The sequence below is a fragment of the Lagenorhynchus albirostris genome, chromosome 17 (assembly GCF_949774975.1).
Source record: "Lagenorhynchus albirostris chromosome 17, mLagAlb1.1, whole genome shotgun sequence".
Classification (NCBI taxonomy): Eukaryota; Metazoa; Chordata; class Mammalia; order Artiodactyla; family Delphinidae; genus Lagenorhynchus; species Lagenorhynchus albirostris.
The window spans coordinates 11,106,295-11,131,425 of record NC_083111.1 but is presented as its reverse complement, the minus strand read 5'-3'; the positions used below and the strand labels follow the sequence as shown (position 1 = coordinate 11,131,425).

Below are 25,131 nucleotides of genomic sequence, written 5' to 3'. Positions count from 1 at the left end.
ATGTGTAGGATATTTGTTATTGTTTTCAAAAATCAGATCATACGACATATAATTTTAAGCATCTTACTTTTATCACTAAACATTGTGTCTCTTCCTAGAGCTCTAATTTCCTTTTCTTAATGACTTTCTAATATAGTTTTCATAATGGTCCACATTTTTTAGCTATACCATCATTTACTAAAACATTCCACTATTGATATGCATTCATTTGATGTTGGATGTTGTTGGCGTTTTCAGGGTTTTTTTTTGTTGTTGTTCCAACATGAACAATGCTGCAATAAACATCTTTGTCCTTACTGTCTTTATATACCGGTGCTTTTTGTTTCTGTGGTTTAGATTCTTGAGAAATGAATTGCTGTATCAAATATGAATTATTTTTAATAATAGATTTTTCTAGATTGCATTCTAAAACGCTGTAATATTTTACATTTTCACAGCATTACCTGAGAGTCCTCTTCCTACCCAGTATCCCCACCAGCAAATTTGTGTCATTTTGATTTTTGTTAGTCTGATCAGCGTCAAGTGATTATTCCCATTGTTATATTAATTTGCATTCCCTTATTACAAGTGAATTTAAATGTCTTTTCTTGTTTTTTGGCCATATGGATTTTCTCTTGATTAAATACCAATTTATATTCTTAACCCAATTTCCATAGGGTTATTTACACCCTTCTTGACAACTTGTAATCAATTTTTTTTTTTTTGGCCCAGTGTCTTGTGGGATCTTAGTTCCCCGACCAGGGAGTGAACCTGGGCCACGGCAGTGAAAGCACCAAGTCCTAACCACTGGACAGCCAGGGAACTTCCAATTTGTAATCAATTTTTGAATGTTACTATCTGCCCACCGAGTTGCAAATTTACCCCCAAATCTATTATCATTGACATTGCTTATGTATCTTTTTTCCATACCAAAAAAAATGTTTTTTTAAAACAAGTCAAATATGACCATTTCTTCTTTTTTATAAAAATTTCTTGGTTCCCACTTTCGTTTAAGGTCTCCCCTACTTCTTTGCTGTAGTCTCCAAAATTTTCCTAAAGGATTTTTTTTTTTTTTTTTTTTTTTTTTGCGGTACGCGGGCCTCTCACTGCTGTGGCCTCTGCCGTTACGGAGCACAGGCTCCAGACGCGCAGGCTCAGCGGCCATGGCTCAAGGGCCCAGCCGTTCTGTGGCATGTGGGATCCTCCCAGACCAGGGCACGAACCCGCGTCCCCTGCCTCGGCAGGCAGACTCTCAACCACTGCACCACCAGGGAAGCCCCCCTAAAGGATTTTTAATATTTTATTTTTTACGTTTGAGTGTTTAATCCATCTGGAATTTAATATTTTGGTAAATGAGGTAATAATGGATACAATTTTATATTCAGTGCTTCTATTTATAATTATTTCTCATCCTTTAAAATTTTCTATTTTGACATATTTTAAAGTCTACATCAGTAGATGTATAGCATCTGTGAATAAATAAATACATATACATATCAGAGCTATGTGCTCAGAAAAATTTTTTTAAGCTGAAAGGGATGCTTGATCAAAAAGTTTTGGAAACCACTGCACTAGACCATGAGCTCTTTGAGGGCAGTGATTATATTCTTCCTCATCTTTGAACCCATTGCTAAGACTGTCTCTAGCACATTGTATGTGTTCCAAAAATGTTTGTTAAATAATTGAATTAATAAAACTGCCATTAGGTGGTTCATGTGTCTTAAGCAACACAGCCATTGAGAAACTTGACATTCCAGCTGTGTCCTGCCTGAGGTTAAACACAAGCAATGACTCACAATGGCAGGTAGTATAACTTCACTGGTTTTGAGTTCATACATTTTTAATATGGGGATATAAATTCTTAAAACCTTAAAAGACTTTCCTGTGGCTTACAATCCATAGTGCTTATGAAACTGGTAATTATTTTTTGTGAATACATTCCCTGCTTTTTTTTTTTTACATCTTTATTGGAGTATAATTGCTTTACAATGGTGTGTTAGTTTCTGCTTTATAACAAAGTGAATCAGTTATACATATACATATGTTCCCATATCTCTTCCCTCTTGCGTCTCCCTCCCTCCCACCTTCCCTAACATTCCCTGCTTTTTTTTTTTTTTTCCGGTACGCGGGCCTCTCACTGTTGTGGCCTCTCCCGTTGCGCAGCACAGGCTCCGGATGTTCAGGCTCAGCGGCCATGGCTCACGGGCCCAGCCACTCCGCGACACGCGGGCTCCTCCCAGACTGGGGCACGAACCCGCGTCCCCTGCATCGGCAGGTGGACTCTCAACCACTGCGCCACCAGGGAAGCCCTCCCTGCTTTTTAATGTCAGTCACCTACTCTCTGTAATGGCAGTTTGCTAGGAAGAATTGGTCTTTTTGATACTGTAAAGTCAGAAGTGTGACTATATTTATTTATTTCCAGCTACAAATGTTTATTTTTTTACTTTTTTATTATTTTATATTTTTATTTTTTTTTACAGTAGGTCCTTGTTGGTTATCTATTTTTTAAAATTAAAAAAAATAAATTTATTTATTTTATTTTGGCTGCGTTGGGTCTTTGTTGTGGTGCACGGGCTTCTCATTGCAGTGGCTTCTCTTGCTGTGGAGCACGGGCTCTAAGTGTGTGGGCTTCAGTAGTTGTGGCACGTGCGCTCAATAGTTGTGGCTCATGGGCTCTAGAGTGCTGGCTCTGTAGTTGTGGTGCATGGGCTTAGTTGCTCCGCAGCATGTGGGATCTTCCCAGACCAGGGCTCGAACCCATGTCCCCTGCATTGGCAGGTGGATTCTTAACCACTGCACCACCAGGGAAGTCCCTGGTTATCTATTTGAAGTATAGCAATGTGATATGTCTATCCCAAACTCCCAATCTACCCCTTCCCCCCACCCTTCCACCCTGGTAACCATAAGTTCATTCTCTAAGTCTGTGAGTCTTGTTTCTGTTTTGTAAAAAAGTTCATTTGTCTTTTGTTTTTTTTTTAGATTCTGTATATAAGCAATATCATGATACTTGTCTTTCTCTGACTTACTTCACTTAGTTTGGTAATCTCCAGGTCCACCCATGTTGCTGCAAATGGTATTATTTCATTCTTTATTTTATGGCTGAGTAATATTCCATTGTATATATGTGGAAGTGTGACTATATTTAACTTTAGATTGTGAACTTCTAAAAGTCAAAAACTCTATTGAACATATATTCTGACTGGTGCCAAAAACCTATATCAATAATTAGTTGGGAAAACCCCAAACGGCTTTTCCTTTTCTAATATACAAATTAACCTCAGCAAAAATAGCAAGTTTATTTCCCTGGGTTATTGTTTTTGATAACAATACTGAACAAAGTTTAATTTACTCAGTCAAGTGGGCTATGTTTAACCTGACTCTGCCCTTTGTACTTGTTATATTTTTTACAGTTTTCTTCATTTACGATTCCTTTTTTCCTATTTCTTTCTTTCTTTCTTTCTTTCTTTTTTTTTTTTTCAGTTACAGCAGTTAATTGGTCTGGCTGATTTTTACAAATGAGGCTGGTGCTTCTATCACTGGACATCATGCACCATCCCTCTTCTTTTTATTTTAGATTCAGTATTCACTTACTACCACTCTCCCTTGTGACTTTGGAAAGTAGAAACCAGCCAGATGTGTTTTTGCTATAGGTCAAACGGTGTGAAAGAGATCTTTTCTACTCAACGTTGCCCCTTTTTGCTTGAGCTTATTAGGAGGAAGAGAAGGATAACGGAGAACAAGTGAAGGCAAAGGAATTTGGGCTGAAGTAACCGTTTGGTTTTTAAATTCACTTACAGACGAATCAAAGTATTGGAGAAACATTAGGAGAGACTACTGTACAGCCGGGGATATTTATACTCACTCACACTCTTTCTCCATTAGAGGCCTCTCAAATTCCTTCGGACTTTAATATGGGAGGTACGTGGCAGAATCAAACTGTGAAAGAGAATTCAGAATTTTTTCAGTAAGGTTATTGAGTGCAACGGAAGCATTATAATCAGACTGGCCTGTGGGATTTAAATTATACTTACATTTAGAGATATATTAAAGAATATAAAACCTATACCTAAACAGAACAAAAACTTCAGTGACTGCCATGAATAGAACAAGAATTTAAACCTTACTTTGATAAACTAAATAGAAGACAATGTTTTAAAAATACTTCTTCACGAATTTGAGAAAATTCCCTGATCATAAGGCTCTTTTTCCTTACAAAAAAAAAAAAGTTCCAAAAAGAAGTTTCTATTTAAAAGAAACAAAAAACTGTACTTTGCTACCTTCGCGCTTCTACGAAGACAGTGCTACTGTCCTCAGTAAAAAGAAAAAAATTTGAAAAGATTCTGAATTAAGACTCACAGAAGCCAGGGAAATATTACAAAGCTGCCCTACTGGAACTGAAAGAGTTGCTGAAGAAGTTATGTTCAATTTGAATTTCTGAAGGCCGGAGGGGACAGGTTCCTCTACCGCAGGAGCGCTGGGAATTGTAGTCCGGAAAGCGCGGCGGTTTCTCAGGGGGAACCACGTTTCATTGCTTAGCGCTTAATGGACGGAGAGTCGTTTGGTCCAATTCACTCTTCCCGGGTTCTCCCTAGACCCTCCTGTTCAACGCTTCGGGCATGTCCCTTGTTCACCAATGAACGCTTTAGTTTAAGAAGGCCTTCTCGGATTGGATGTTTTACAGTCTGTGGAATGGTATTAGCCAATGGGAGGGCAGAACCGGCCGAGGTGGCTGAGTCATGGGGGAGAGTCCGTAAAGCCTTTCCCTGCCAGCGTCCTAGCTTTTATGGCTCCTAAAGTCAGCAGGGTCGTTTGTCATCGCCGAGGCCGCGTCTGCGAAAGGAGGGACTCGCTCCGCGCCTGCTGGGTTCCTCTACGTTATCCGTCGGTGTGGCCCTGATGCTGCGGCAGTCTCCGGATTCCTAGAACGCTGGAGCGGTAAGTAGGGTCCAGCGACGGCAGACAAAGCGGTGGAGCCGGGAAGGCCGCAGAAAGCGGCCCCTGCACGCAGGCGGCCAGTCGGCCTGGGCGGGGCGCGCTGCCTGCCTTGAGGCAGTGCGTCCCTCCAGGCGCTTTAAAGCTCTGCTCCCACGTGTCCTGGGAAAATGTTAGCTTTGTTCACTTCTTCCCCGTCTCCTGCACGTCCGATTTTCACAAACCCTAACATTATTAATGGGTGTCATCTCACTTCTTCATTCCTCCAGGTTGTTGTTTAGTAACTTTCTATTAGCTTTATGCTCCTGCGTGTCTACTAAGAGCAGAAGGACATGGTTGGGTTTGGCTTCATTCAAGCGAGACCAGCGTTCACATCTCTGTATTTTAAAAACAGTTCTTGGGGGCGTTTGTGCCTACAGCACCTCCTTTCGTGGTAGTGTACTTATGTGTGTACCCCAACACATGGCCAAATAGAGGTTCCCACAGGATCAAGTATCGTTCTTGTTTGCTAATTGCTGGTACTGTTAGCACCATCTGAAGTTCTTGCTTGATCCTGACAACCACTCAGGATTATTATGAGAGGAAGCTGAGACTCAAAGGAGGTAACCCAACTTCTCAAAGAGTTAGTTGCTAGTAAAGGGCAAGCCAGATTTGATGTCACTGCTTACGTTATTTTCTAAAAAAGTCGCTTAACTGAATATGGATTTAAGTTGTGGTTGTGTAGCTCTGTGTATTTATATTAAACTCTGTATATGAAAGCTAAATAATTCTTTGAGTTGAATGGTACATCTTGGCTGAAAGAAAATCAGGCAGCTGCCTAATTACAGGTGCCTCCCATCTATCACTTAACTCCTAGCTTTTTAAAGCGTCATTCTGGCAGCATAGATCTCACCTGGGAGCTTGTTGGAAATGCAGACTCTCAGACCTCACCCCACCTACTGAATTAGAATTGGCTTTTTAAAATAAGATCCCTTAGGTGATCAGAGTGCCTGTTAAAGTTTGGGGTGCGTTCCATTGTCATAAGGATTTGTTTGCCCGAATTGAACTAAACAAAAGAGAAAGTAAAAGGTATACCTTGTGTTATTCCCTACATTTTCCTGGGCAGATCCTAATTTGAGCCCTCTCCTTCTGAATGGGCTGATAAGGTTAGAAGTTTTAACTCTTGGCTTTTGTTCATCTCAAAGGAGCAGGAAAGGCTATAACTTTCAGAATCGTTCCCACTGAGTGGTTCTCTAAGTACTCCTTAGATGAGAATGGAGCGCTCCAGTTTCAAGGCCAGTGTTGTAAGCAAAAGGCCATTACTCTGGGTATTTGGTTCTTAAATGTGACTTGGTTCTTGGACCTTTGGGCCAGTGATTGGTTCTGCAGTTTTCATTTTTGACAGGATTTGTGCTGGTGACATAAAGTTCATGATGCGTAAGCTGGCTTGTAAACAGCAATATTCAGGATGTTGATAATAGAAGCACCTAAGAGGCAAACCCTTCCGTCTTATTTCTGTGTACAGTATTCAGTCTATTGCTTTTTTGTTAAATCCTTTTTAAAATTGCTGAAGTAACTATATTTTCATTTTGAGAAAATTATCTGCCAAATACTGTCCTGTTGAAGCCTTGTTTTCTTTGAGTCCTTTATTTTATGCTTGCTTGAAAACTTCAAAAATTTAACTTTTAAAGTATTTTATCTGGGATACGATTTTTTCCCCCATGTGTTACGAGTTAAAGATCTTAGCAGTGGTTTTATATTGCTTAGAAGTTATTCCAATACCCTTTATTGAATAATCTTACTATTTTTCATTGATTTTTGACTCCATGTAACTTGCAACCATTATTTATTGAGCACTTAGAATGTGTCACCTAAGCCTTTTACGTGTATTGTTATTTCATCTGGACAGTATACCATTTGATAGCTGCTATGACTAATCCCATTTTACAGATGTAGAAACTGAGACAAAGAGTTTAGGTGATCTGCCTAAAATCACATTTACCAAGTGGTGGAGCCAGGGTCTGATTCACGTAGAGCCTGCTTTCTTAGATGGACAGTATAAACAGCTTTCCTGGGAGAAGTGTGTCTCAACTACCTCCCACCCCGTACTACTGCTCTACTCTTTATATCTTTGTATATTTCAATATATGGGAAGACCATTTCAGCTTTATTACCTTTTTCCGCCCAAATAACTTTAGTAGGCTGTCTGGAGTTACAGAATAATTTCCCAGGCCACCTCCCCCAGTTGGCATGGTTTTTGAAATTAGCATTAAACTAACTCTTTACTTTGTGGAAAGTATTTACACCTTTATATTCTTTTTTTTTTGGCCCTGCCGCATGGCATGGGGATCTCAGTTCCCCCACTAGGAATCGAACCCGTGCCTCCTGCAGTGGAAGCACGGAGTCTAAACCACTGGACCGCTAGGGAATTCCTCCCCCAACACCTTTATATTCTTCCTAATAAGAAATATATTGTGTAACTTGGTTAATGGAAGTTACTATTTTTAACTTTCTGCATCTGTGAAAATTATTCCTTGTTATTTTGTATTTCCGCTTGTATGTTTATTATGTTACATTTTCTAAAATATCTTGTTTACTTTTGTGGGAAAAAGGTATGCTGAGTTTAAAAGGAAGGTATGGGAAGTGGAACGACTGCTGACCAGTTTAGGAGATAATAAATAAGCTTTCAGCCCAGTTCTATACTAACTGGCTTTTGTCACCTGGGGCAAATTATTTAACTTCTCTGTGACTGTTTCCTTATCTGCCAAATGAATTACCTCACCTCAAAATCTGTTTCATTCTTCTGAGTTTGGCCCACTCAGGGACGGACAGGTGTGGTTAGATTCGGTTCAGATCCACCCTGATCTCGCAGACTCCACTGGCCTGAGGCACAGGGCAAGATCCCGTTCTTGGCTTCTTTGTTCATGACCTTCTTTGACTCCCTCCTTCTTCTTAAGGGATGTTATCTTTTGTAAACCCAGTAAACTGGGTTTTGTTCACAGATGATTTAGAAAAAAAGCTGTCAGCCAGCCACTTTTCTCGGAGACACTTGTCTTAGGCTCCAGAAGTGTTCTAGAGGAAAAAAACACTGGCAGTGTTACAGTTTGAGAAGTGTAGCAAAGGTTGTAAGTTTGAACTGTAAAGACCTTGTTTATTGTGACTTTGGTGTTAAAATATGTATTGCTAAAAAGTTTATTGGAATAATGAGGATGACATGTGTTCTTTAAACATTGTGCACACATAAATAACTTGATTTTTTGTTGTTGTTAGTTAGCTTTCTATGTTCTCAGACTGGAATTGCCAAATGCTTAAGTTTTTGTGATTTAGATTCATCTGTTTCTTTCTGAAAGTGCTGTGATTCTGATTATTTAACAAATGCCATAATACACCTCACCAGTCTAGAACTAATTTTGCCAACCATTTCTACAGAATTTAAGAAGATTTTGTTCACGTGTATGGCATAGAAGATGAATTCGTCCTCCTCCACCATGAATGAAGAACCTGATGCTCTCTCGGTAGTTAACCAGCTCCGGGATCTAGCAGCAGATCCATTAAACCGTAGAGCCATTGTCCAGGATCAGGGATGTCTGCCCGGCCTTATTTTATTTATGGACCATCCCAACCCCCCTGTCGTCCACTCGGCTCTGCTTGTAAGTTGCCTTTAGTAATTTCAGTCTCAGTGTTACAATTTTGCAATTAAGGAGAATTTGAAAAAGTATTAGATGACATGGTAAAAAGTTAAAAGTGTAGAGCAAATAATAGTAAGTTTGTATGTATTTCTGTATGTGCAAACATGTACGTGTAGTCCTCTTACACAAATGGTAGCATACTATATTGTTTTTATTCTTTGACACAAATGGTAGCATACTACATGCATGGAATGTTCTGCAACTTCCTTTTTTCACTTAAGAAGAAATCTTAAGGATTATATTATATCAGTACAGAAAGACACTCAAAGAGGCACTTACGGTTTTGTTTTTCTTTTGTAACAGTTTTGTTAAGATGTAATCACATACCGTGCAATTTACCTAAAGTGTACAATTCGATGGGTTTTAGTGTATTCACAGAGTTGTGCAGCCATCACCACCATCAATTCTAGAACATTTTCATCACCTCAGAAAGAAACTCTGCTCTTATTGTTTCTCAGCCCCGCTCTCTTCCCCGAAGCAGCCGTGACTTCCTGTTTCTTTGTATTTGCGTGTATCTCTAGCAAAAGCGCCTGTATATATTTATATACATGGAAGCATATAATATATGGTCTTTGTGACTTGTTTCTTTCACTGAGCTAATGTTTTCGAGGTTCATCCACATTGTAGCATGTATCAGTACTTCATTCCTTTTTATGGTTCCTTCATTCCTTTATATAGGTGTGCCAGATTGTTTATGTGTTCATTCGTAGATGGATATGGCACTTGTTTTAATACAAGATGGGAAGGAGCAGGAAAGAGAAAATCTACAGGATCACAGCTAATAATGCACAAGGAACTACCATATTATGAGCAATGTGGGGGCTAGAAAAACATGATAAAGAACAATACAAAGCAATCAGGCAAATACAGAATGTGAAAATTTCTGGAAGACAAATAATCCAGTTCAGTGAACAATAAATTGCATTAAAAAGGCAGTTGGGGTGTGTGAAAGGCATAGCAGTAACTGTTACAGATTTAGAGAGACTTAAGGGACATATCAGCCAGGTATAATAGGTGGACCTGACTTGGATCCCAATTTGAACAAATCAACCATAAACATATTTTTTAGATAACTTGAAATGAATGTGGACAAGACAGTAGATAATATTAAAGAACCACTTATTGCTTTTGCAGGGTATTATAATAGTATTATCATTAAGTTAATTTTTTAAAAAACATTAACTTCTTAGGGATATACTGAAGTATTTACAAATGAAATTATATGTTCTGTGAGATTTGCTATAAAATGCTCCAGTGTGGTTAGCGGCGGGGGAGATGGATGAAACAGGATTGCCTAGTGGATGATAATTGTTGAAGCTGAATGATGGATACATGGGGGTCACCACACATTTTCTCTACTTTTGTGTCTTCTGAAATTTTCACAGCAAAAAGTTTAAAAGAAAATTACTGTCATAGAAAATTTTAAACTCATTGTCCTTTACTTAAGGACCCATGATCAATTCCCATTTAGTGTAATTTCACAAGTTCATACAGAAAAATAATATAGGCTGTTTCTTTTCAGAAATCAAAGTACATAATACAGATTTCCTATTTTACCTTCATAGAATGACGTTTATTTAGGCAAAACAGACATTGGTATGAGTGAACAGTAGTAACAAATGGGGAAATTTGCGTGGCCCCTAGTTTGGGTCCTATTTCAATGAGAATTGGAATAAGGGTGAGAGGAGTGTGTTGGTCTCTTGACAGAGACTTGGGGTTGAAGGGGGTTGTTTATTTTAAATAGACTAGTCTTGAACTTATTTAAATTCAGAAGGCAAGGGGCTGCTGAAGTGGGAAAGGTTTGAGGAGAAGGCTCTCACAGTTGGTACAGAAAATGGGAAAGGTTGCTAACTGAGGACGATGGTGAGATTATTCACAAGCATTGAGGGACTGCTTAGTTTGCTAACGCTGAATTGATATGAGGCTTACAGCTTATGAAACTCCTTTTTCACCCTGCTTCAGGCCTGCCATAGGCCCTGAGAGCCAGATAGTTGGATTTGTTTGAGGTTGATTCTTGGCCAGGCAAGTTGGTAATTAAGGAAGTTTAGGATTTTGGCAAGAGAGTAGTTGAAACAGTAGACTGTAGGTGCTGGGCTAAATAGGAAGAGAAGTCAAGTCATGGAGGGACCTAGTAAGGAGAGAGTAGAGGGAGCCAGGGGCTCAGAGTTCCCAGAGAGGTTGAAGAATATGTTGGTGTTCTCATAATTTCATTTTATCTTCACTGTTGACTTATTAGCTATACCTTTTTGTTTTTAATTTTTTTAGTGGTTGTTCTAGGTTTACATTATACATCTTTAACTTGTTACAGTCTGCTTCATGTATAATGTGAGAATCATACAACCGTATATTTCCATTTCCTTCTCCCATCCTTTGTGCTATTTTTTGTCACACATTTTACTTCTGTGTATGTTTAAAAAATCTACAGTATTTTTTTTCTCTTACTCTAAGCATTTTAAAGAGATTAAAGATTTAAAAATCAAGTGTATTTATATTTACCATCATATTTACCATTTCTGGTGTTCTTCATTTCTTTTTTTTTTTTTTTTTTTTTTTTTTTGCGGTACGCGGGCCTCTCACTGTTGTGGCCTCTCCCGTTGCGGAGCACAGGCTCTGGACGCGCAGGCTCAGCGGCCATGGCTCACGGACCCAGCCGCTCCGCGGCATGTGGGATCCTCCCGGACCGGGGCACGAACCCGAGTCCCCTGCATCGGCAGGCAGACTCTCTGCGCCACCAGGGAAGCCCTTCTTCATTTCTTAATACAGATTTGTATTTCTACTGGTGTCTTTTATTTTCCGCCTGAATAAGTTTAACATTTTTTGTAATGCAGTTTTGTTTTGTTTTGATTTTTTTACAGTACGCGGGCCTCTCACTGTTGCGGCCTCTCCCGTTGCGGAGCACAGGCTCCGGACGCGCAGGCTCAGCGGCCGTGGCTCACGGGCCCAGCCGCTCCGCGGCATGTGGGATCTTCCCAGACCAGGGCACGAACCCATGTCCCCTGCATCGGCAGGCGGACTCTCAACCACTGCGCCACCAGGGAAGCCCTGTAATGCAGTTTTGCTCTTGGCTTTTTCCCCCTGGTGCTTTACAAGATGTTTCATTTTTTTTTCTTTTTTTTTCTGGCCACACCGAGTGGCATGTGGGATCTTGGTTCCCCGACCAGGGATCGAACCTGTGCCCTGTGCGTTGGAAGCGCAGAGTCTTAACCACTGGACTGCCAGGGAAGTTCCGTGGATGTTGTTTTATCTTCTGGCTCAAATTATTTCTAATGAGCAGACTGCTGTGATTCTTACCTTTGTTCCTCTCCATATAATATATAAGCCTTTTTCTGGCTTCTTTTGTGACTTTATCAATGGTTTTCAGCAAATGATTATGATGTGCTTAATATGGATGGTTTTCTTTGCGTTTTGGTTTTGTTCTTGTTTTGCTTGGGATTTGCTGGTCTTGGATCTTTCAAGTTTTTTCTGTCTCTTCCCTGTCACTCCTCTCGTGGGATTCCAGTTGTATGTGTTTTAGATACCTCATGTGGTCCCACAGGTCACTGTTCCTTTTTTTTTCTTTAAGTCTTTTTCTTTTCTCTCGCAGTCCTTCGCTTTGGATCGTTTCTATTGCTGCATTTTAAAGCTCACTGATGTTTTTTTCTATAGTGCCTAATCTGCTGTTAATCCTATCCACTGTGGTTTTCATTTTAGACATTATGTTTTGTCCTCTGGAAGTTACATTTGGGTCTTTTTAATATCTTCCATTTTTTTTCTCACCATACTTAGGTGTTTCTACCCATCCTTGAGCATATGGAGCATAATTATAATAGCTGTTTTAATGCTTTTATTTCTCATTTTGCCTCTGTCATATTTTGGTCTGTTTCTATTGATTTTTTTTCCCCCTTGATTATAGGTCATATTTTTCTGCTTTTCATGTCTGGTAGTTTTTAATCAGATGCCAGACATCGCAGATTTTATCGTATGGGCTTTGGAGTTTTTGGTGTCCCTATAAATATTCTTCAGCTTTGTTCTTGGTTGCCCTTAAGTTACTTGGGATCAGTTTGATCCTTTCAAGACTCCTAATGGGATGCTCTTCTGAGGATTCACCCTGATTCCTCCTGCATTGTGAGGTCTTTTCACTTCTGGCTGGTGGTGTCACAAACTATTCTCAGCCCGGTGTGAGGTCCAGGAGTGGTTTTCCCTACTTTCTGGTGGTTTTAGTCCCAGGCCCTTTGGTCTTTTACTCCAGGCATGTGCAAGTCAGCATTCAACCATAGATTCTTGGGGACCCCTCCGTAGATCTCTGGAGCTGTCTTGCTGTGCTGATCCCTCCTCTCTGTTACTCTGCTCTGCAAATTCTAGCTGCCTGGGGTATTTTCTGACACCAGCCAATGTCCTCTGTGGACACCAGCTGGGTGACCAACAATGCAATTTTGACAGTAACCACTCAGAGTTAGGTATCAAATTCCCCAGGTTTAAGACTCAGTTCCCCAAGACTGCCTTCACTTCAAAGGCCAGTTGCAAGTATCAGGTCATCCATGTTTCTAACAGAGCAGCTATAAATTGGGTGTTCCAGTGACCTCCTCCTCAGTTCAGTAATTTACTAGAATGGCTCCAGAACTCAGGAAGCCACTTTACTTGCATTTACCAGATTTTTATAAAGGAAACAAATGAACAGGCACATAGGGCAGGATCTGGAAGGGTCCTGCGTGCAGGAACTTCTGTCTCTGTGGAGTTGGGGCACACCACCCTGGCAGGTGGATGTATTTACCAAGCCAGAAACTCTGAATCTCCTTGTTCAAGAGTTTTTATAGAGCTCAATTTCCAGCCCTTCCCTACCTCCCAGGTCAGTGGGTGGGGCTGAAAGTTCCCACCCTCTAGTCACTTGGTCTTTCTAGTGACGAGCTGCATCCTGAGGCCATCTAGGGGACACAGCCTAACTCACTTCTTTAACATGAACTCACCCAAGTGTGATCTAAAGGGCCTCCTTATGAATAACAAACTCCTATCAAAAAATTCCAAGGGTTTTAGGAACTCTATGCCAGGGACTAGACGAAGACCAGACATGTATTTTTTATTATACTACTCCACCCTAACCTCCCCAGCTCTCATCTCTGTCTCCCTAGCTTGGCAAGACCCCTGGACTTCACTGGGCTTCCCTCTCCCTGTGCTGCAGTCTGGAACTGCTTCCAAAGCAGTAAGATGGGGCAGTTGTAGGATCTGCCTCATCATTTCTCTTAGGGATTCCAGTCCTATGCTGCTTCTCATCCAGTTGCCCTGTTTGTTAGTTTTTTTATGAAGGGAGGGCAGTTCTCTTGGCAGTTAATCCTATATGGACCAAAGTGAAAATCAAGGTAAGACTAGTTACAGAAAGGATAGGAGATTGCAGTCAGAGACAGGTTGTTGGATTTGTGATTTCATGGATAGTACCATTTTTGGTAAGGACCAGGCACTTTGGAAATGTAGTGTAGAGGACTAGTAGGAAATGTGAAGGTCAGTGAACTGAGGGGGCAGCTTTGGATGGTGTAGTTCACAGAGGTATTCCCCTGCGAATCAGGTACTAAAGTCTGCAGTGAATGATCAGAGATTAGGAAGTTTGTAGAACAGCTAATAAAATCCCTCAAGAATCAGCATGTGAAGGAAATACTTGCAAAAATGTACTTTAAATCTTAAGAGAAAAACATCCTAGGAAAGTTAAATTCACAGAATAGGAATTTGTGAGAGTGAGTTCATCTTTTGGTTTTCAGTTTAAAAAAAAAAAGTCATTTTAAAGGTGTTCTATAAAACTAGAAACAGTTCATTCCATAAAGGGGGTTGTATGTTTTGTCCCTCTCAGCAGTTTATTTTAATTAATATGTCAAAGCACCTAGGGAAATGATGGCTATTGGGACTGCTCCCTGAAATTAATAAATGGACTATAGTTCCTTGTCAAGATGAAGTGGTGAAAATGAAACCAGAACAGCCTAATTTTGACCTTGCAGATAAGTTGGGAACCTTCATTTCAAAGAGCAGATTCAGCTACTGCAGCTCAAAGGAATATTTTTGTCCCCTAGAGGACTGCTCTGCTTATCACATTTAAAGAAGAGTTTCTAAACATTCAAAACCAATTGGTTCTAAAAAGCAAAGCCCTGTTTTTCACTCTTTCCTCTCTCAGTAGCTTAGTAGTGGGTTTAATTTTGAGTAGGCTGGCATGTGGACTGACCTATTCCTGCTCTCGCTGTAGGCTCTTCGATACTTGGCAGAGTGCCGTGCTAACAGAGAAAAGATGAAAGGAGAGCTGGGTATGATGCTAAGCTTGCAAAGTGTTATACAGAAGTAAGTACAATAGATAGTGTCTCCTAATGGAGTAGAAAAGTGGGTCATGTTACTTTACTGAAATTTGTACTCTAATGTGACGGCATACTTTCGGGGTAATATGTTCAAAAATGTTCTGATGGTCAGTGTTGTGATTATTTCTAAACGTTGATATTAACAGTAGTCCTTATGAAAATGCTCAAATTTTATTTAAAATGTTGATACACATTGTACTTATGAATAATATTTCTAAAAAGAGACAGTCCTACCTTGTATGAAGTTTTGTGAAGTAGATGTAAATGGATTTGCTAGTAGTGCAACACAGGTGGCATTTGAAAATGTGCAGCATTATAGTATAGTACATAATTCTTTTCTTACTTCCTCGCAGTCTTACTCGAAAGAACCTTGATCTGTATCATGACAAAAAGGGCTTTTGGTGAGATTTTCCTGAGAATCATTGCGATGTCTCTTAGAGATTTAGGGCCATTTAATTTGAATTCTAGCAAATGGGTGGTTTTTAATTGTACCTTTCATCTTAGGAAGGTTTTTATATCTATCATCTCATTTTGCTATTTACAGCTTTTTGAGGTAGGTTAGACAGATAATAGTTTTATGGGTGAGAAAATTACAGAGAGGCCGAGTTTCTTATCTGTAGTCCTTCAGCTGTGTTGCCTCTGGGAGCATCTGGTTTTGCTCCTTTCCTAGGCCTTGCTGATTTCCTTGTAGAAGGCTAGAAATTGAAGATTAAGTGTTTTGTTATTTGCACCGTGTCTGAAAGCAAAAAACTATGCTTTCTGAGGTTTTATCTTAGTTTACTTTGTATCTTGATCTTATTCAAGACATGACTGCCTTTAAGACTATAATAAATAACCATTTAATTTACTGATTTTTAAAACTTGCAGTTTCTTTGGCTTGAGTGCTCACAAAAGTTCTATAATTCCCAAGCACTGTAAGTTAAATTATATCAGTGGACTGCCATCCAAACTGACTTCCAAGGCAGTGTATTTTTTTTTTTTAGTGTTCTTGGCTTCTAGATAAATTTCATTTTAATAATCTTTTTTTTTTTTTAAATCATGCTACCCCTAATAGGTGTCTTGATCTTTAATAATGACAAGTTAGAGACTGAAGGGTTTTTTTTTGTTTTTATTCAGGTGATCAGTTAGGAATAAATATTAGAAAATATTGACTGGCATCAGTTGTATTAATCATTACCTATGGTTTGAGGTCAGTTGCATTAGTAAAATTTGGATTGCAGTTCTAACTTGAGACAAATGGTCTCTTTGACCCTCAGTTTCCTTATCCATACACCTGCAGTAACAACGTCAAAGTGCTTGATTCAGTGGGATGAAACGTGTAGAAAGGTTCTGTAAATTCTAAAGTGTTGTATAAAATATGAGGTTGCATTGTTCTTGTTCCTAGTATGTTTTAATGCCATGTAATTATTTTTTATTTTATTATTATTTTTTTTTGCGGTTCGCGGGCCTCTCACCGCTGTGGCCTCTCCTGTTGCGGAGCACAGGCTCCGGACGCGCAGGCTCAGCGGCCATGGCTCACGGGCCCAGCTGCTCCGCGGCATGTGGGATCTTCCCGACCCGGGGCACGAACCCGTGTCCCCTGCATCAGCAGGCGGACTCTCAACCACTGCGCCACCAGGGAAGCCCTCTTTAGCTGTTTTTTTTTTGTTTTTGCGGTACGTGGGCCTCTCACCACTGCGGCCTCTCCCGTTGCGGAGCACAGGCTCCGGACGCGCAGGCTCAGCGGCCACGGCTCACGGGCCCAGCCGCTCCGCGGCATGTGGGATCTTCCCGGACCGAGGCACGAACTCGTGTCGCCTGCATCGGCAGGCGGACTCTCAACCACCGTGCCACCAGAGAAGCCCCCATGTAATTATTTTTAACCGGCGTATTCTTTTGGAAATCGTGACAGGATTAAGCATAATATGGAGCCTTCTGTAGGATTATTTTATTCATATGATGAACTTAAGATTGTGTATTTCTTTAACAGGTTTGGTTATTGAAGCTGAAAATACGTGGTAAAAATTTTAAAATGTAAGAAATTATATGAAAAGTTAATGATATTAAAATATGCTTCAAATTTGAGCTTTAAACATTTAGAGCAAGTTTTAGAGGTATTGTAGATTTAACCTATAAAACAATTTCTTAGCTTGGTTGTCTAAGGTTGTGGTATGTGCATATGTATGTGTGTATCTGTAAATGAGAGATACATCTAAAATATTGGGTTGGCCAAAAAGTTCGGGGTTTTCCGTAACATCTTAACGTTAGGGAGACGACTTGTATTTTTTTTTAATAAATTTATTTAGTTTATTATTTATTTATTATTCTTGGCTGTGTTGGGTCTTTGTTGCCACGTGCACGGGCTTTCTTTAGTTGCTGCGAACGGGGGCTACTCTTCGTTGTGGTACGCCGGCTTCTCATTGTGGTGGCTTCTCTCATTATGGAGCACGTGCTCTAGGCGTGTGGGCTTCAGTAGTGTGGCACGTGGGCTCAGTAGTTGTGGCTCGCGGGCTCTAGAGCGCAGGTTCAGTTGTGGCGCACGGGCTTAGTTGCTCCGCGGCATGTGAGATCTTCCTGGACCAGGGCTCGAACCCGTGTCCCCTGCATTGTCAGGCGGATTCTCAACCACTGCACCACCAGGGAAGACCAACAGCTTGTATTTTTATAAGAGAAGTATTATGTCAGTTCAGGTCATTATCTTGCAGTGTCATCTGGGAAGGAGATCTTGAGTTGGAGTTAGAAATGGAAGAGGTTTATTGTGAGATATCGTCTGTAGAGGTAGAAGGGAATGAAGAAGGATTGGACTATAGTCGTTAGACTGCAATGCAGATCTGACATCTGTAAAAGGAAAGTGAAGAGGAAACCGAATGGGGCAAGGAGAGTCTCAAATTGCAATGCAAATCTGACAGACAGCTCAAGGGGGAGCTCCAAAGCGAGGATTACCCTGTAGATGAGTCTTGTATTGGGCAGAAATGGCCAGGCCCTATTGTGCCTCTGCTGCCCAGGCATTGAGTGGGGTCTCCTTGGGAAGGTCAGGCCTTGGAATGAAGGATTGAATGGTGTGAGAGATCTCAAAGCCACTACTGCTGGTGGCTCTACTATTCTACTCCCTGTAGCCAAAGGGCAGGTTTCCTTCTTAAAGGGAGATCCAAGCAGTGTGTCTCCACGGTTGCCACAAGCAGCTTCTCTTTAATACAAATGATGTATATTTTTTAGGACACTGTGGTGATCGTTGCTGGCTCCTCCAGCAGTAAAACAGGTATGCATTCATTGCATACGCCATTATAATTTGGTCCTGTACCCCTCTCAAAAGTGGAGATACGATGTAATAATTTTTTTATATATTTTCCAGCTCATTTGGCTGTGGGAGATCTCAGATTTGAAGGTTACCTTTCAAGCTTTCTTAAAAGTCACCTTTGTTTACTAAAATAATCATCTTAGAATTTATCAGTTACTGTTATCAGAAGGTCAATAAAACTGTGTGTTTTAGCTTGTAAACATTAAGACTGAAGTATTAGAATCAGGTTTTGGTTCAGCATGTTTAGCTTTGTGTTGTGAATTATCTAATGGCTTGGACATAATTTTTTTTATATATTTATTCATTTAATTTATTATTTATCTTCAGCTGCGTCGGGTCTTAGTTGCGGCGTGCGGGATCTTTGTTGAGACATATGGGATCTTTTGTTGTGGCACGTGGACTTCTCTCTAGCTGTGGCGTACGGGTTTTCTCTTCTCTAGTTGTGGTGCAGGGCTCCAGGGCACATGGTCTCTACAGTTGTGGCGAGGAGGCTCCAGAACGCTGGCGCTCCAGGGCACGTGGGCTCTGTAGTTTGTGGCACACGGGCTCAGTAGTTGTGGCATGCGGGCTTAGTTGCCCCACGGCATGTGCGATCTTAGTTCTCTGACCAGGGATCAAACCCGAGTCCCCTGCATTGGAAGGTGGATTCTTTACCACTGGACCACCAGGGAAGTCCCTCATTTTCCTTTTTTAAGAAATTAGATTGCTCTGGCATTATTATTTTCTCCTCATTTACTTTTTTCTTTCGGGTACCTGTATTAAAAATTCTTAAAAAATCAAAAGGAAAAGTTTTTATCATATAGAGCAGGGTGAGTTTTATATATGTGTAATTGTTTTGACACTGTAGAAATATGTTCTTCAGACATTATTTTGCATTTTGACGTCTTTGTTGGCAGATACAGATGACTGATTTACCACTATTCCATTCTTATATAGGTCATCTTGGTAAGCCATAGCACAAGAGATCTAAATTATATACCCCAATTGTTTTCATTGATGTGGCTGCCCCATGACAGCTAGGCAGTCAGGGTGGAGTTCGGATCAGTTTTTCTCTCTGATTAGGAGTACTGAGTTAGGGGGAGATTTAGCTATGATTCTGTGGAACTGTACAACTAGGGAAGCAGCAAAAGGATCTTCCCATACCCCAGTGAGACCCATAGAACAAAGAAAATCCATTGTGGAGGGATGCTGCTTTATTGACTGAAGAGAAACCTTCATCTGGAGTGATCAGAGGGGAAACCAGAAAGCAGAAGTAGGTGGGGAGAGTGGAGGTTATTCTTAACATGAGAAGCAGAGAGCAATGTTTTATAAAATAGGGAAAATTCTGTGTATTGAAATTTTTGCCCTTTTATCACCAAATTATTTTTTGCTACAAAATTTTGCTGAGATTTTAGCAAGTTATTCAACAGCAGGTTTGACTTAATGTTTAGGTCAAATTGGTGCTTACAGATCGACAGTTGGATTGATTTCAAAGTCACTGTTACTTTCAGTTCTTCAATTGTGAAGAGAATTTTAAGTTCTCTGTCACTCAAAATGAATCTGGCATTGTGTTCTAATTTTAATCTTCCATAAATGAAAACTTGTCCTTAGAGGTTAGAACCTTTTTACATTTTATTTTTAACCCTGGATCCCTTTGTGAAGAGAATTTTCAAAATGTCAGTCTAGGAAGATATCTAAATGCAGTTTAAGACATTTGTTAATTTGTATTTCAGGAGTAATACTTTTGATACAAAATGTATTTTTTTTTACAAAATATTTTATAAAGGCACTTGTGAATATCTAATATGAAGTATGCTATAAATAAAAGTCACTTTAATAAAATGTGGCATCTCAACTTTAAAATACCTCATTTCATCTAGAGAACTTCCTAAAATTCTAGATTTTGAAACAGTGCCATAGTAATGGTGGTCTATTCTTCTTGCTAAAATCTTGGCTGAAAAGTATGTGCTTCATTTCTTTATGCCTTTATTCTGTGTTCTTTTATTTTCTTTAAAATACTATTTTAAAATCTTATTACAAGTATGCGGTATGTGGTTTATTTATAAAAATTCAAAAATATAAAAAAAATCCATAATGCCATTTATGTTTTCATTTAAATATGTTTATACATACATAGTTTTTTAAACTTTAGTTTGAAATGACATCTGACTTTCAGAAAAGTTGTACAAACAGTACACTGATGCCTAGATAAGTACACCAGTAGTCCCCAAATTTTAACATTTTACCATTTGTTTTACTGTGTTTTTGTTTTTGTAAATATTTATTTATTTTGGCTGCCCTGGGTCTTAGTTGCGGCATGAGATCTTTGTTGTGGCATGCCGGGGGTCTTTTAGTTGAGGCATGCGGGCTTTTAGTTGCAGCATATGGGAGCTAGTTCCCTGACCAGGGATCAAACCCAGGCCCCCTGCACTGGGAGCACAGAGTCTTAACTGCTGGACCACCCGCGAAGTCCCTTGTTTTACTATTTTAACATTTGCTTTATTCTTTCTCCATACATGTTGTTGTTTGGTATATATGTCTTCATAACTTATATATAGTCATTGTGAAGTACGTATTTTAGGAGAAAAATATGTGTCCTTTGTCATGTTTAATGCTTGGATTTGGGGCTGGAATTCTACTTTGTGTGATATCAGTACACAATTCCTGTTCTCATTGTTTCTATTTGCCTTATCTACACTTGCCCATTCCTTTATTTCTGAATCACTTTTAGTTGTGTCTTGTTTTGTGAGTCAAAATGAAAATCTTTTAGTGGGGGCAATAAAGTAGGAGCTTGGGATTAACGTACACACACTACTATATATAAAATAGATAACCAACAAGGACCTACTGTATAGCACAGGGAACTCTATCTACTCAATAACCTATATGGGAAAAGAATCTGAAAAAGAATGAATATATGTATACGTATAACTGAATCACTCTGCTGTACACCTGAAACTAACACAACATTGTAAATCAACTATACTCCAATAAAAATAAAATAAAAAATCTTTTAAATTAGTGAGCTAGGTCCATTTATATTTATTGCTGTTACTGATATATTTCATCTTAACCCATTTTTGTTGTAATTACCATGTATATTATAATAGTTGTGTTTCTGTGCCTGCTGTTTTCTTCTTTTATCTTGAAAATTTCTTCTGATTTGTCTTAGTGTTATAGTGGTTACCTTTGTACTTATACTTTAAAGAAATGTTCTCAGTTTTCTGTTTTCTTATTTAAACTTTCACCATCTTGCTTGTTAGTTTTAATGGTAATCTTTTCACTCCCGTAGTCAGACTTTTCCTACTTTTCCCTTTTCTTCTCCCTTTTCCTTTCTTTTTTTAAGTTGCATTATTTCTACTTTATCAGAACATTTATATATTCTATTCTCTTTTCCACTTTAGTTTTAAATTTAGATCTACAGTTAAATGTGTAAAATGCTCATCATCAGTCGTTTTGCTAGTTTTCCTAGTCATCTCTTTGTTGGTTGAAGCTTAATTCTCTAGTAGATTGCTCAAGTAGGACTCTAATATTCCTTGAGTTCTTTCATGTTTAAAATTCCTTTTCTGTAACCTTGATACTTGAAGGAAAACTGGACTGCATCCATGGTTCACCTTTTGTTTTCTTGTGATTCTTGAAAATGCTGCTCCATTTTGCCTTGATTTTTATGTTGTTTTTTGTAAAGTTTTTAGAACAGAGGGTGGCAACTTTTTTTCTGTAAAATAAAAAGCCAGATAGTAACTATTTTAGGCTTTGTTGGGCTCACAGTCTCTGTTGCGGCGCTCAGCTCTGCCCTTGTGGGTTAAAGCAGCCAGAGATGATATGTAAATGACGGACTTTTGCTCAAGGATCATAGTTCTCCTGCCTTTGGACTTCATTGTTACCTAAGCAGAGTTGCTGACTGCCTTCTTAGAACCCTTTTAAAGTTAGGATTGGTTTTGCATTGAAAGATGAAGGATGATTTTCTGAGTTGCATAAATGTTATAAGAACACTTTTTTTAGTGAACAACACAGAAAAAAAAAGGCAAAACCAACTCCTAAAGGAAAAGTTGTGAAGATCTTCAAAAGATGATAGCAAGTCTTTAACATTAAAATAGTATATTCACTGCTTTCATGAAGTATATGGAAGTCTTAACTGGCTTTTACTGGCGGTATAAAATGATATTAGTAGCATCTATATAGGATTAGAGTGAATTGGTGTTTATGACCAGTGAGGAAATACATTCAAAATGAAAATTATTTTTGATATATAATGAAGATCAGAGTTCACCTTTCAGTTGTCTTTTATGAATAACATTTTGAACATTTTCAATATAGATAACTATTTAGAAAAAGTGGTGAGGAATCAATATACTTCATTATGGAATAGTAAATTACTGAGAGCAGAATTCCAATTATTTAGATGAAAGAGCTTTTCAAGATAGTCTTTTCTCGGGTGTCATATTTTAAAGACTGAACTAAATCCAGGGCATTAATCAGCTCTTTCAATTTTCACTTGCTTAAGAAGCTTAGGGCAACTAATACTTGTTTAATTATACAGTCTTTCTTAGGCTTATGGCCAACTGTACCATATAACTCTAGACTTTTTGTACTTGAATGTTTTGAATCACATTATTTGAATAGTAATTTTTGTTGTTTTTTTTTTTAAAGACTAAGATACCTGCTTCCAAATCTGTAGATGCTCTTGGCTTTTTCTTTTTGGTTTTAAAAGCATTTTTAAAAAATAAGGCAATAATTATTTATCATTAATTTGTTGAACAGCAACATGCATAGATACTTGTGATACCTCATATAGTGCCCAGATCAAGAAGTAACTTCGTTTTTTTTTAACATCTTTATTGGAGTATAATTGCTTTACAGTGTTGTGTTAGTTTCTGCTGTATAACAAAGTGAATCAGCTATACATATAGATATATCCCCATATCCCCTCCCTCTTGCGTCTCCCTCCCACCCTCCCTATCCCATCCCTCTAGGTAGTCACAAAGCACCGAGCTGCTATGCGGCTGCTTCCCACTAGCTAGCTATTTTACGTTTGGTAGTGTATATATGTCAGTGCCACTCTCTCACTTTGTCTCAGCTTACCCTTCCCCCTCCCCACGTCCTCAAGTCCATTCTCTAGGTCTGCATCTTTATTCCTGTCCTGCCCCTAGGTTCTTCAGAACCATATATATATATATATATATATATATATATTTTTTTTTTTTTTTTGTGGTACACGGGCCTCTCACTGCTGTGGTCTCTCCCGTCGCGGAGCACAGGCTCTGGACGCGCAGGCTCAGCGGTCATGGCCCATGGGCCCAGCCACTCTGCGGCACGCAGGATCCTCCTGGACTGGGGCACGAACCTGTGTCCCCTGCATCGGCAGGCAGACTCCCAACCACTGCGCCACCAGGGAAGCCCCAGAACCATTTTTTTGTAATCGTTTTTACTTCATTTTTGCTTATATGCTTTTGCAAATTTCATTCTGCCTAAGACAAAATTTTACTTAGCTTTAAGGGAGATCTGTCTCTATAGAGGTATTCCCTTAACTGTTACGTAGGAAGGGCAGCAATAAAATTAGTCCTATGAGGTATACCAGAAAAACATACTTAGAACAACAGTGGGACCATCATGTTGATTTGACTATGTTATTCTTTAAAAAATTTTCGGTTTTAAGTAGATAGAAATTGAAAATCTTCCAGAAAGGAATTTATTACTGTATGAAAATGATGACACTTTGAACTATGAAATAAAGGAAGTTAAAAATAGTGATGGTGGGAGTATTTATTTCCTATAACCATTTTTGCCAGTCTGTGGTCTGTAACTGTTTTGTTTATCTAAGTAGATGTAGCCTATGTGACTCTAGAAATAAAGTGTAGATCAGAATGAAGAAAACAAGGTTTTGCCAAGTTGAGGAATAAAATTATAGAATCAGTAGAAGTGGCAAGACTACTTTGTTAATTTATATGTTTCTTTTCAAGGACTACAACTCCAGGAGAAACAAAACTGCTGGCCTCTGAAATCTATGAAATTCTTCAGTCTTCCAATATGGCAGATGGTGATAGTTTCAATGAAATGAATTCACGTCGAAGGAAAGCTCAGTTTTTTCTGGGAACCACAAACAAACGTGCCAAAACAGTGGTTTTGCATATAGATGGTCTTGATGATACGGTAAGACTTTTATAAACACATGGTTCATAACATGCGAGAGAGAAATCATGTTAACTGGTTATCTCAGTGTCACCTGCTAACAGTCTTTAAGAATAAGTCCCTGGCTTCCCTGGTGGCACAGTGGTTAAGAATCTGCCTGCCAGTGCAGGGGACACGGGTTCAAGCCCTGGTCCAGGAAGATCCCACATGCCCTGGAGCAACTAAGCCTGTGCACCACAACTACTGAGCCTGCGCTCTAGAGCCCGCGAGCCACAACTACTACGCCTGCGTGCCACAACTACTGAAGCCCACATGCCTAGAGCCTGTGCTCCTCACCAAAAGAAGCCACAACAATGAGAAGCCCACAGACTGCAATGAAGAGTAGCCCCCGCTCGCCACAACTAGAGAAAGCCCACATGCAGCAACGAAGACCGAACACAGCCAAAAATAGATAAATAAAAATAAATAAATTAAAAAGAAAAGACTAAGTCCCAATATTAGCATTTTATTCTGATAAAGAGGGGCATTTTGTGCTTAACGGGTCAGTTATTCAAAGGACATAACCATTGCAAATATTTATGCCCTAGTAATAGAACTTCAAAGTATATGAAGCAAAAACTGACGGAAATGCAAGGAGAAATAAATTCACAACTAGAGCTGGAGATTTGAATACCATTGTCTCAATTAATAGAACAAGTATACAGAAAATCAACAGGGATATAGAAGACGCAACGCTAATAATCAACTTAACCTAACTGATATTTATAGAAAGCCCCACTCAGCAGCAAGGTAATATTCATTCTTTTCATGTGCACATGAAACATTTACCAAGATAGACCATATTGTGTCCCATAAAACA

The 25,131-nt window shown here is 39.3% G+C and overlaps 2 protein-coding genes across 3 annotated transcripts in view; one reads left to right on the top strand and one right to left on the bottom strand.

The window, feature by feature from the left end:
• The window catches only part of MTFR1 (mitochondrial fission regulator 1), an 86,016-nt gene extending 82,114 nt beyond the window's left edge, over nucleotides 1–3,902 (bottom strand). The window contains exon 1 of one of the 2 annotated variants that reach the window (XM_060127619.1): nucleotides 3,846–3,902. The gene's annotated coding sequence lies outside the window, so the exon portion shown is untranslated. The remainder of the gene's footprint in view (nucleotides 1–3,845) is intronic. The other variant, XM_060127622.1, reaches the window with a different exon arrangement.
• Nucleotides 3,903–4,723: 821 nt separating this feature from the next.
• The window catches only part of ARMC1 (armadillo repeat containing 1), a 34,900-nt gene continuing 14,492 nt past the window's right edge, over nucleotides 4,724–25,131 (top strand). The window contains exons 1-4 of the mRNA XM_060128073.1: nucleotides 4,724–4,914; nucleotides 8,320–8,540; nucleotides 14,782–14,873; nucleotides 24,104–24,293. Of these exons, the coding sequence (XP_059984056.1) occupies nucleotides 8,358–8,540; nucleotides 14,782–14,873; nucleotides 24,104–24,293 (465 nt within the window). The 5' untranslated portion in view covers nucleotides 4,724–4,914; nucleotides 8,320–8,357. The remainder of the gene's footprint in view (nucleotides 4,915–8,319; nucleotides 8,541–14,781; nucleotides 14,874–24,103; nucleotides 24,294–25,131) is intronic.